At 44.1% G+C, this 13,197-nt stretch overlaps 1 protein-coding gene across 2 annotated transcripts in view; it reads left to right on the top strand.

Annotated features, from left to right (window-relative positions):
- The window catches only part of mms22l (MMS22-like, DNA repair protein), a 251,378-nt gene that overhangs the window by 88,343 nt on the left and 149,838 nt on the right, over window positions 1–13,197 (top strand). For both annotated transcript variants that reach the window (XM_073057520.1, XM_073057519.1), the window contains exons 12-14: window positions 2,400–2,519; window positions 4,205–4,431; window positions 7,778–8,287. In XM_073057520.1, coding sequence (XP_072913621.1) covers window positions 2,400–2,519; window positions 4,205–4,431; window positions 7,778–8,287 — 857 coding nt within the window. The remainder of the gene's footprint in view (window positions 1–2,399; window positions 2,520–4,204; window positions 4,432–7,777; window positions 8,288–13,197) is intronic.

Here is a 13,197-nt window from a genome sequence, read left to right as displayed (position 1 = left end):
TCTTCCACAGTGAAAATAGATGCAAAATACTCCTTTATTTCATCTGCCATCTCCTTGTCCCCCGTTATTATTTCTCCTCATTTTCTAACAGTTCTATATCTACTCTCATTTCTCTTTTATTTTTAACATACTTGAAAAAAAACTTTTACTATCCATTTTGATATTATTTGCTAGCTTGCTTTCATATTTCATCTTTTTCCTTCTCATGATTTTTTTAGTTGGATTCTGTAGGTTTTAAAAAAGTCCCAATCCTCTATCTTCCCACTAATTTTTGCTTTGTTGTATGCCCTTTCTTTTGCTTTTACAATAGCTTTGACTTCCCTTGTCAGCCATGGTTGTACTATTTTACCATTTGAGTATTTCTTCATTTTTGGAAAACACATGTCCTGCACCTTCCTCATTTTTCCCAGAATCACGCAGCTTTGCTGTTCTGCTGACATCCCTGCCTTAATGTCAGAGAAATTTATACAATATACATCCTGAAATGCTTTTTCTTCGCAACCTTCTACAAAAACAGAGGAGTGCCCCAAAGAATGAATCACAGTTAAACGTTAGAACCCCAAAGTCCCCCCCCCCGCTCCCCGCCCTCCCGTACGTAAGCGGCAGCGAGCAACAATCCCCCTCCCCCCGCAGCAAAAATAAAGCTCACCAGCTACCAGCACTCAAGTGTGAGCAAAGCAAAAGCAAAGACACAGACATGCAGTTACCCCAAAGACTACATTGTTCACCTGATGATTCGACATGCTGCAGGCTCTCTCTCTCTCTCCTAATAAGGGAGAAAGAGGTGACTCCATTCCATTTTCCAATGAGCGGGGAGACATAACACGATGTTAAAAGTCCATTACGTCATTTTTTTTTTGCTCTGTGCCTGAAGATCGCCAAGATCCTGGGTCCCCAGGCACACAGCAGATGTTCCGACTCCCCCAACGACACACGGGTCTCCTGTGGCGACATCGACCCTTGATTTGCCCGTCTCGAGACCCTAGGCTTCTGAAACTGTGACGAAATCTTAGGCCGAGACTTTGGCATGCTGAATAGCGGCTGATTGTGGGACCCCGAGAGCGGGTCCCATTCCCGCAAAGAACCGTAGTCAGCATGTAACTCCAGGTCAGGGTCTTCAAAAGAACTCTGAAAGGGAAACATAGAGATATTAAAGATGGAAATAGGACGGTTTTTGAAGATGCAAGCAAAGGAGTCACTGTTGGGCACCATAACTACTTTGCTCCACCTCTCCACTTTGTGCCATGTTCTTTTGATTGACTAAATGAACAAAATCAGCACAGACACAGAGTACAGATAATGGACTGCCTTCATGCAATGCTATCAATGATTGCATCCACCATATCTTCATCTTTATTGTAACATTCAAGATGATTGTCGATAAGTTCAAATTCTTCGTAGTGCCTAACTGATTGAAGTTGTGAAATCGTTTCATTTTCACCCTGGGCTGTTTCTAGCATTCCGAAGCGTCAGTGCTTGAAATCATGGTGAGCAAAACAGTTCTGAATTGTCTTACTACTTATTTCCTGCCAAATATAGTGACAAAAATCACTGCTTTTTGAACACAAGCACATGGAACTGATGCTGTTTGAAAACTGTTGACTGTGAATACAGTGTGGTGACTAAGTGCACACATTGGACACTGGTTTGAAGTGTTCAGCGACAGCCTCCTGGCATCGTGTCCCAGAGAACCAAAGGGAATCCTGGCTATTCTCTTCATTAATCTTTGCTCTTTAAGAATTGTCTGAAATAAGCGGCTGGCCCGATTCCCGATGGCCCAATTAACCAGAATGCACTGTATTGATTTATCCACTTGTCCGTCCATCCATCCATCCATCCATCCATCTATCCATCATCTATTTATCTATTTATTTATTAATTGATTAACAAATAGAGTGCTGAACAGTCCCTTCCAGCTGAATGAGCTACATGACCCAGCAACCCATCTATTTAACTCTATCCTTATAGAGGACAATTTAAAATGACCAATTAACCTATTAACTGGTATGACTTTGGACTGTGGAAGGAAACCGGACCACTCTGAGTAAACGCATGCAGTCATGGGGAGAATGTACAAAATCCTTACAGGTGACACCAGAATTGAACTTTGAACTCCACAAGCCCCAAGCTGTAATAATATCGTGCTAACTACAACATTAACTCTTAAATAAAATTTAAAAATAAACACTTCCATTAAATAGTCCCTGTGCATCATGAAACAGATTATTTTCTGACAGTGGATGATGCAGTGGGGAAGCCACTTTGAATTGTAAGAAAGTAATGGTGCTGCACTCAATGATGCCCTTCCAGTCGTGCATCTCAATGATGAACAAGAGCCTTGATTAAATATGACGATTGTAATTATTGTTTCATCCAGTATTTTGTATGGATCTCTTTAGAATGGCATTTTGGAAGAACATTTACGGATGCACCTTCAATGTTGCTTGAAACTTTGTGACCTGTGGTGTACCAATCTCAATACAGTTACTATATTGTGGGAATATTACAGTAAATTCCTGGTAAGTACAATGTTTGCACAATTAGAAGTTCTAAAAGCTCATGGTTGGTTGATAAGGGTAATATAATCTCTTAGGACAAGTGACATAGTGAAATAGAATAATATTTGTTTAACACCTGACGTCGGTGGTGGGAACATTGTGGGGAGAGGCCAGACTGACACCGTGGGTGAAAGAAGCCATTTAACAAATATAAATTAGAGCTACATGAAGTAATCAGAAGCCGGGTCACTTCATTATTTAAGGAAAGATACATCTGTTTTGGAGGGAGCATAAATGTGGGTCATCTGTTTAGCTTCCAGATGAGGGACTTGCTTAATGTCAGAAGATTAATGAGATTGGGCCTCTCATCTTGAGCCACAACTCTTTGGAGTCCAAAAGAATGGGAAGTGATGCATTAGACATAGCAGCAGAATTAGATCACTTGTCCCATTGAGTCTGCAACACCATTTTATCATGACTGATTTATTATCTCTCTCAACCCCTTTCTCCTGACTTCTTCCCATAACATTTGACAGCCTTACCAATCAAGAACTGATCAACTTTCACTTTAAATATACGCAACAGCTGTCCATCAAATGAATTCCACATAGTCATCGCTCTCTGGTTAAAGGAGTTCTCCATTGCTATTCTAAATGAACATCCCTCTATTTTGAGGCTGTCCCTCTGGTTTACAAATGGCAGGAATTTGAATGGCAGAGCAGAGTTGAAGGGCTGAATGGCCTAATTCTGGTCCTATGTCTTATTGTTTTATGGAATAATGTAATTCTAATAACTTTTTAAAGTACAGATTTAAGGAACTACAGTTTGAGTCGTTTGTCCTTTATTCACATGATTAGAAATCCTTAGTAAATTTTACATGCTCAGAAAAATTTTGATTCCAGGCTTTTTAAAAGTTTAGTTTGCTAAATTAAAAACACGAGATTCTGCAGATGCTGGAAATCTGGAGTAACACACACAAAATGCTGGAAGAACTCAGCAGGTCAGGCAGCATCCATGATGAGGAATGTTGAGCCAACATTTGGGCCGAAATCCCTCATTAGGACTTGGACCTTCATCGGGCTGATAAAGAATAACGGCCTGAAAAGTCGGCTCTTTTTTCCTCTTCATAGATGCTGCCTGATCTGCTGAGTTCCTCCAGCATTTTATGTGTGTTGTTCTGGATTTCCAGCATCTGTAGAATCTCTTGAGCCTATTTTTAATCCAGTTTTGTTAAGTTTTATGTCCTGAATTGTCTGCTGGGTGCAATTTGCCTAAGTTGCTTAGTGAAATAACTACTAGGAGATGATTGCACAAGAGATTCTGCAGAGGCTGGAAATTCAGAGCAATGCACACAAAATGCTGGAGAAACTCAGCAGATCAGGTAGCGTCTATGGAGTGAAATTAACAGTCGATGTTTTGGGCTGAGACCCTTATTCAGTCCAGTAATTTGTGTGTGTAAGTCTGGTAAGCAATTTTCTCTCGTTAGGAATAAAATTTAAATAAGGGAATGTCAAAAAGGAAAATGTATGCATTTGAACTATTGTAGATTGCAAGACCATGTTCAAAATAAATTTATTATCAAAATACATATATGTCACCAAATCCTACCCTGAGATTGATTTATTTATTTCATGTTACTGTTATGGATTATTTTGTGGATGCCTGGATTATTGTTGACTACAAGGCATGTGGCTTTGTTGTTACAGAATAGCCCCTTCAATATTCCGTGGCTTGGCCTACAAGGGCTGGCCAATGTGATCAAATCGCCTTTCGCAATGCTCGAAATGACGAGGACCTGCTGCAGCGGTGACCAAAGCTCCAACTTGTACGAGTCACAGAATAGCTTTCAGCTTTTCCTCAGAATTTTAGCCCTGCAAATTACAAAAGGACAGGAAGCAAGTGGAACACACCCATGGAAACAGCTAAAAGGAAGGTAATTAAAAATAAGACTAAACGGACATCGGAGCTGAATTAGGATATGTGGCCCAATGAGTCTGCTTTGCCATTCTATCATGGCTGATTTATTATCCCTCTCAACCCCATTCTCCTGCCTTCTCCCTGTAATTTTTGACACCCCTAATAATCAAGAACCTATCAACTTCTGCTTTAAATACATCCAGTGACCTGGACTCCACAGCTGTCTGCCAATGAATTCCACAGATTCACTACTCTCTAGCTAAGGAACTTCCTCCTCATCTCTGTTATAAACAGGCATCCTTCTATTCTGAGACTGTACCTTCTGGTCCTAGACTCTCCTAATATCGAAAGATTCTCTCCACAACCACTCTATCTCGGCCTTTCAGTATTAGATTGGTTTCAATGAGATTCCCCCTTCATTCTTCTAAACTCCAGCAAATACAAGCACAGAGCCATTGTCATAGATTTCCTCTGGACCCTCACCAATACCAACACATCCCTTCTTAGATACGGGGCCGAAAACTGCTCCTAATAATCGAAGTGTGGTGGGACCAATGCCTTATAAAGTCTCAGCGATATATCCTTGGCACGGTAGCATAGTGGTAAGCACAGTGCAGCACGGGAACCCAGGTTCAATTCTGTAAGGACTTTGCACATTCTCCAAGTGACTGTGTGGATTTCCCTTGGGGGCTCCAGTTTCCTGCCACATCCCTAAGACGCACTGGTTAGTAGGTCAGCTGGTCATTGTAAATTGTCCTGTGATTAGGCTTGGGTCGCTGGGTGGCATGGCTGAAAGGGCCTGTTCCGCACTGCATGCCAATAAATAAACACTCTAGTCCTTTTGGAATAAGTAAAAATATTCTCTTTCCCAATATTTAGTGATATGTTGTTAAACTAAACTCTCTCTTGGTATGGTCCCATTTGACAGGGCAGTCTTAAAACTAGCTTTAGGCCTATCCTTGTAGCAAGCACTTCAGGGTTACGGCTGCACAGCTGCCCTCTGCAGCCATCTCAAGCATCTGAATAAAACAATTCTGATGAACAGTCTCAGCTCAAAATGTTGACTGTTGATTCATTTCCATGGATGCTGCCTGACCTGCTGAGTTTCTCTAGCATTTTGTGTGTGTTTATCCGAATAAATAGCATCCTTGACGTGTCATAAACACGAGATTCTGTGACTGTTGGAAATCCAGAGCAGCACATGCAAAATGCTGGAGGAACTCAGCAAGTCAGGCAGCATCTATCAAATTGAACAGTCAATGTTTCTGGCGAGACCATTCATCAGGACTAGAAAGAAAGGAAGGGGAAAGACACCCATATGAAAAGGTGAGCAGAAGGAAAGGAGGTGATAGGTGATGCCAGGTTGGGGGTGGGGGGGAAGGTGGAGGGCTGAAAAGGAAGGAATCTGATGGGCGAGGAAAGTGGACCATGGGAGAAAGGGAAGGAGGAGAGACACCAGGGAGCGGTGATGGGCATGAGAGGAGGCCAGAGTGGGGAATAAAAGAGGGAAGGAGGAGGGGAAAAGAAAAAAAAGAAGAGTAGAAAATACCAGAAGGAGAAATCAATGTTCGTGCCATCAGGCCAGAGACTACCTAGACAGAATATGAGGTGGTGCTCTGACTGTGTGATCCAGCTTGTACTCTTTCCCCCCCCCCCCCCCCCACCCCCCACTCCCCAACATCTTACTCTGGCTTTTTGCCTCTTCCTTTCCAGTCCTGATGAAGGGTCTCAGCCTAAAATGTTGACTATATTTCCATAGATCTTGCCTGAAGTGCTGTTCTTCCAGTATTTTGTGTGTGTTGTCGTTACTTTCTGAAACATGGCATTGATTTCACTTTTGATTTTTCCTCAGTAAAATAAAATAAATGGGCAGGTTTTTTGGAAAATTGGTTTAGTGAATATTTTAATGCTTTTCCAGTAAGTTTCTAGCAGGTAAAAGAGGGTCCAGAGGAGGGTCACAAGAATTGAAAGTGTTAATGTGTGGGGAGTGTTTGATGACTCTGGGCCTGTACTCACTGAAGTTTTTGAAGTACAAAGTAAATTTTATTATCAACTTACATATATGTCACCAAATAAAATCCTGAGATTCATTTTCTTGCAGGCATACTCAATAAATCTATAATAGAATAATAACCATAGCAGAATCGATGGAAGACCGCACCAACTTGGGTGTTCAACCAGTGTGCAAAAGACAACAAGCTACGCAAGTAGAAAAAGAAAGAAATAATAATAATAAGTAATTAAGCAATAAATATTAAGATGAGATGAAATGTCCTTCAATGTGAGTGCATAGGTTGTGGGAACATTTCAGTGAAGGAGTGAGTAAAGTTAAGTTATCCCCTTGGTTCAAGAGCCTGATGATTGAGGGGTAATAACTGTCCCTGAACCTGGTCGTGTGAGTCCTGTATCTATTTCCCGATGGCAGCAGCGAGAAGAGAGCATGGCCTGGGTGGAGAGTTCCTGGATGATGGATGCTGCTTTCCTGCTTCGTGTAGTTGATCTCAATGGTGGGGAGGCTTTACCTGTAATGGACTGGGCTACATCCACCACTTTTTGTAAGATTTTCTGTTCAAAGGCTTGGTGTTTCCATACTTGGCTGTGATGTAGCTAGTCAATATACTTTCCATTATACATCTGTAGAAGTTTGATAAAGTTTTAAGTATCATGGCGAATCTTCACAAACTGGCTTTAGGGTTAGGGTTCGAAGCGCTGCTGTGCTACCTACATAATTGCACTTACATACTGGGCCCAGGATAGGTTTGCCGAAATAATTACACTGAGGAGTTTAAAGTTGCTGATCCTCTCCACCTCTGACCCTCCAATGAGGACTGGCTCATGGACCTTTGGTTTCCTCCTCCTGAAGTCAATTTTCAGCTCCTTGATCAACACCCAGGCCTATGACAGTGGAGTCATCAACAAACTTGAAGATGACATTGGTGCTGTGTTTACCCATACAGTTGCAGAATGAGAGAAGATCTCATTGAAATCTATTGAATATTGCAAAGCCTAAATAGAGAGTGGACATGGAGAGGATACTTCCCGTAATGGGAGAGCCTAGGATGAGATGACACAGCCTCAGAGTAGAAGGACATCTGTTTAGAACCAAGTTTCAGAGAGAATCCTGTGAATATGTGGAATTCAATACCGCAGATCATTGGGTATATTTAAAGTGGAGGCTGATGGTTCCTGATTAGTAAGGGCACCAAAGGTCATGGGGAGAAGGCAGGAGAATGGGTTTGAGAGAGATAATAAATCAGCCACTATCAAATGGTCTTGTAAGCCTATTACATTACAGTCAATTGGAATCTTTTACCTGTTTTGAGTTTTTGCTGAATCAAGCTAACCAACTATTAATTTTACAGGATTTATTCCAAGTTTCATCAACGAAAAATGCAAGAACTCAAGGAGCTAGGCCTTCAGAACTTTCTTAGCCTTTTCCTAGTCCTCGCGGAAGTGGCCGGTCTGGAGGATGTTGTGAGTCGCGTGTCCGACCTTCTCGACCTTTTAAAGCCCAGTCTGCTCTCCACTGCCCAGCAATGCTTGATTTGGAAGGGTTACTTTGCATTTCTTCTGATGTACGAAGAGAAAAATGTCGATGTCAGCTTCCTTGCCACAAAGCTGTCAGCCAATTTTGAGAATGTAGCCAAGGAATTCTACCTGAAGACCACGGACCACACCCGGAAAGCGACCCTTTGGCCATTGTTATTGACGTATATGGAATCCGTGCAGGAAGTATTTGAGACCAGTTCCTTTCTGCACCTTTCAGAGGAGAAGCTGTTGACTGGAGGGTTTGATTTGCTGTGCCGTGCCTGCAGGGAAGTCGAACTAAATGCAGCACTTACATTTCTACAAGTTGTTCTGGCTCGCTTGAGGTGAGTACCTGTTCACAGGCAACATTCTTCTGAGCACTACTAAAGTTTAATCTCTACTTCTGTTGTAGATTTTCAAAAACAAATGCCAATACTGTGCATCCCATTAGTGGTGGTATTGATCAGAAGCCTTTGGCCTGAAGGACTTTCTCTGATTGCTGGGTCCCAGTAATTTGAAACTGCATGGTAAATAGCCAGTGGCCAAGGGTGTGTTGATATTTGTAATCATTTCAGAGTTGGGATGCTTATGATCTAGCAGTGTGGAAGCAAAGAACGAGACTTCCTTGGAGCTGTCAAAAAGATTGTCTGGCATTGGAGTGGGTCCAGAGCAGGTTCACAACGATGATCTTGGGTATCAAAGGACTGACATATGAAGAGGCTTTGATGGCCTTGGGCCTGTACTCACTGGAGTTTAAAAGAATTGGGGGCAGTAGTGCAATCTCATCGAAACCTATCAAATGTTGAAAGGCCTAGATAGAGTAGATGTGGAGAGGATGTTTCCTATAGTGAGCCTCAAGATACAAGGGTGTCCTTTTAGAACAGAGGTGAGGAAGAATTGATGGAATTCATTTCCACAGATGGCTGTGGAGGCCAAGTCATTCAGTACATTGAATGTGGAGGTTGATAGTTTCTTGATTAATAAGGGTGTCAAAGGTTATGGGGAGACGTGAAGAGAATGAGGTTGAGTGTGAAAATAAATCAACCAGGATGGAATGAGAGCAGACTCAATGGGCTGAATGACCTCTTTCAGTGTCTTATGGTGTTGCTATTGTGGATATGTGCTTAGATGTTAAATTTAGAATCAGACCTGACACAGAAGTTGTGAATGTTCAGGTGCAACTGCTTACATTTTTCCGGGATGGAATTGTGGGAGAAGGACTTGTTTAACTGGGGGTGGGGGAGAGGGTTCTTGATTATTCGGGGGATCATAGGCTACGGGGTAAAGGCAGGAAAGTAGGATTGAGAGGGCTAATAAATCAACCATGATAGAATGGCAGAGCTAACTCAATGGGCTGAATGGCCTAATTCTGCCCCTCTGTCTTATGGTCTTATTGTGTTGATGTTGTAGATGTGTGCTTAGATGTTAAGTTTAGAACCAGATATGACACTGAAGTTGTGAATGTTTTGATACAGCTTCCTACATTTTCCTGAGTTGTGAGAGAGGGACTGGTTTACTTTTGGGGAGTGATAGCTTTTGATTAGTCAGGGCGTCAAAGGATATGGGGTTGGAGGGTAATAAAAAAGTCATGATGGAATGATGGAGCAGACTCAATTGGCCAAATGGCCTAATTCTGCTCCTATGGTCCAAATTGGGGCCTTTTATTCCATTGTTAGCGATCTCAAAACCATTTCCTCTGCTGTATCTGGTCCGCTTTATCCCCTCCACTTTAAAGCATAATATAAGTCCAGTCACAAACAACTCTGTGGTGCTCAACTTCATTCAGAGCTTTCTGCCCTAACAAAGCAGTCATGAAAACCTGCATCAGACCCAACCTTTCACTAACAGCTGCACAGTTATAGTCGTGCAGTCACTCGAGTCGAGGTATGATGTTTTTTAAGGGGGTTGTCTATTTGCGGGTCTTCAGGTGGCTGTAGAGGCTGGTCCAGGATCCACATAACGGTGATGTAAGGAGGATTTCCCTTCACAGTGAACGTCTGTACATGTGGGGAGGCAGATGCACAGGCATCAGATTGGGGTCAGGGTCCAGTGGCATGGAATACAAGATGACTGGGGATATGTCATCTCCTTCCACCAGCTCCACTGTTGACATCTTGATTGGATCACCTTTTGTCTGGAACCTCCCCTCTGAGCTTACCACCGTGTGTGACCTAGGAGCTAAGCTCCAGACAACATCTCTCTCAGGATTTCAGGAACTCACAAACATCTCTATTCGACAAGGTGATGACACTCCAAATGTACTGTGTGGTTGTCCATTGTACAATGATGAGAACCATTGTAGTCATCTGGGATTTGTAGGGGCTGGACTGGTCAAAATTAGAAGCGTGTTTAATATTGCCAGACAATGTCGTGAGATTTGTTGTCTTTGTGGCAGCAGTACAATGCAATGCATAATAATAGAGAAAGAAAACTGTGAGTTACATTAAAAAAAAAGTATATATATTAAATAGTTAAATAAGTAGTACAAAAGAAGAAATAAAGAAAAGTAGTGATGTAGTGTTCATGGGTATGCAGTTGGCTGGAGAGGCCAATCCACACTTGAAATGTTCTTTGGCAAATTGGACAAAAGATGACAGCCATATTGGATTGGGGTTAGCTGGCTTAGGCTTTCCTGCCCACCCTGTGTGTCTCTGTGGCAATTGTTCTTTCTGTCTTGTGATAGTGCACCCTTATAGAGGTAGGAGCACCACTTAACTCGATCCAGGGCGATATGTTCCATTTGTCTGGGTTGAATTTTAGTGAAGTTTTTAGAACCTCTTTAGAGCATTTCCTTAGACCTCCATGGGGATGCTTTCCTTTCAGCAATTTCTCATGAAACAGTCTCTTAGGCAGCCGATGGTCCGGCATATGAGCTGTGTGTATCTGGGACTGCATCAGGATGGCTTAGACACTGGGCAGGTCCACCTTGGTAAGTACCTCAGTGTCAGGGATTCTGTCTCCTCACTTAATGTTGAGGAGCTTTCTGAGGGGTTCAGTTTCTTGGCATGCCGGTGGTACACTGTTCATGTTTTGCAAGCGTGTATGAGTACGAAGTATTTTATTTTTTATTTGTTGAGATACATTGTGGAGAAGGCCTTTCAAGCTATGTCACTTGGCAATGCCCAATTTAACCCTAGCCTAATTATTGGACAATTTACAATGACCAATTAACCGGCCAAGTGATACATCTTTGGAGTGTGGGAGAAAACCAGAGCACCCAGAGGAAACCCACGCACACACAAGAAGGAACATACAAATACTTTACAGACTGCGGAGACCCTATATACCTTCAGCTTTATCTGTAGATTTATGCCTCTTCTGTACTGTGTACAGTATGTGTGAGATAATGACCATCCTGAAGAAGCAAAGCTCCATTCTCCTTAGCCGGACATTAACTGTTACTGAGGCTCTCCAATCAAAATCTTGGAGACCACCATTTACTAAGTATGCTAATGATTGTGGCTTCACCAACGTCATTAATTCTGCTGCTAGAAGAACAGAGTGATGGCTGACACATGTTGGATCCTCATGCTTCTGTCATCCAAAAAGGTTCTTTGGAAGTCAAGAATGTGGCATCAGACTAGTTGTGCCACAAGGTGGGGGCAAGGGTGCTGGGAGAGGACCCACAAGCAGGACACAAACACGTCTTTCGTAGGTTCAATAAAATAGCGTTTATTACTCGCTACATAGAGAACCGGGAAATCAAGGAGGACAAAGAGGAACACGAACCTCGGACTAGGAGACTAGGGACTTGGATCGCCGTGGACCTTGGACTTGGACACTGGGAACTTGGATCGCCGCGGACCTTGGACTTGGACACTGGGAACTTGGATCGCCGCGGACCTTGGACTTGGACACTGGGAACATGGATCGCCGCGGGACTTGGACACTGGGAACTTGGATCGCCGTGGACCTTGGACTTGGAAACTGGGAACTTGGATTGCCGCGGGACTTGGACACTGGGAACTTGGATCTCCGTGGACCTTGGACTTGGACACTGGGAACTTGGATCTCCGTGGACCTTGGACTTGGAAACTGGGAACTTGGATTGCCGCGGCCATGACTTAGACACTGGGAACATGGACCACTGCGGACCTTGCACTTGGACATTGGGAACTTGGATCATTGCGGCCATGACTGGGATCCTGGGGACCGGGACCGCCGCGGACCTTGGACTTGGACACTGGGAACTTGGACCGCCGCGGACCTTGGACTTGGACACTGGGAACTTGGATCGCCGCGGCCATGACTTGGACACTGGGAACTTGGATCGCCGCGGGACTTGGACACTGGGAACTTGGATCGCCGCGGACCTTGGACTTGGACACTGGGAACTTGGATCGCCGCGGGACTTGGACACTGGGAACTTGGATCGCCACGGACCTTGGACTTGGACACTGGGAACTTGGATCGCCGCGGACCTTGGACTTGGACACTGGGAACTTGGATCGCCGCGGGACTTGGACACTGGGAACTTGGATCGCCACGGACCTTGGACTTGGACACTGGGAACTTGGATCGCCACGGACCTTGGACTTGGACACTGGGAACTTGGATCGCCGCGGACCTTGGACTTGGACACTGGGAACTTGGATCGCCGCGGGACTTGGACTTGGACACTGGGAACTTGGATCGCCACGGACCTTGGACTTGGACACTGGGAACTTGGATCGCCACGGACCTTGGACTTGGACACTGGGAACTTGGATCGCCGCGGACCTTGGACTTGGACACTGGGAACTTGGATCGCCGCGGACCTTGGTCTTGGACACTGAGAACTTGGATCGTTGTGGACCTTGGACTTGGAGACTAGGACCGTGAATCACTGCACCCAGAATGTGGACACCAAGGATCGCTGCAGCCAGAACGTGGACACTCAAGCACAGGACAGGAACGTCGAGCCAGGACTCCACCTTCAACTCACCCCTGGCAGTTTGACCTTGCCCGGACCCACTCTGGCGAAGGAAGGCGAATCGCTGGTACTCCGATGCGGGCTAAATAACTCTGGCTTGTGGTAGCGAAGGCGACTTGCTAATGCTTCCTAACACTGTCACGCCGAACAGCTAAAGCCAGGGGCTTGTAAGCTGCCGGTTCGGGTTGAGAGTAGATGGCCTTAATGGCCAAGCTCAAGGGACACGTGAAATGGAATTAGTAGGGAACAAGAAGTCAATGGTCCGGATCATAACGCAATCTAACTAAGTTTAAACAGGAACCGGTCCAGACCATGAGAAGTTGCTCATGGCCATTTTAATAT

This window comes from Hemitrygon akajei, chromosome 9 (genome assembly GCF_048418815.1).
Source record: "Hemitrygon akajei chromosome 9, sHemAka1.3, whole genome shotgun sequence".
In the NCBI taxonomy this organism is placed as follows: domain Eukaryota; kingdom Metazoa; phylum Chordata; class Chondrichthyes; order Myliobatiformes; family Dasyatidae; genus Hemitrygon; species Hemitrygon akajei.
The sequence above is the reverse complement of the archived record's forward strand: the minus strand, read 5'-3'. Positions and strand labels throughout refer to the sequence as shown.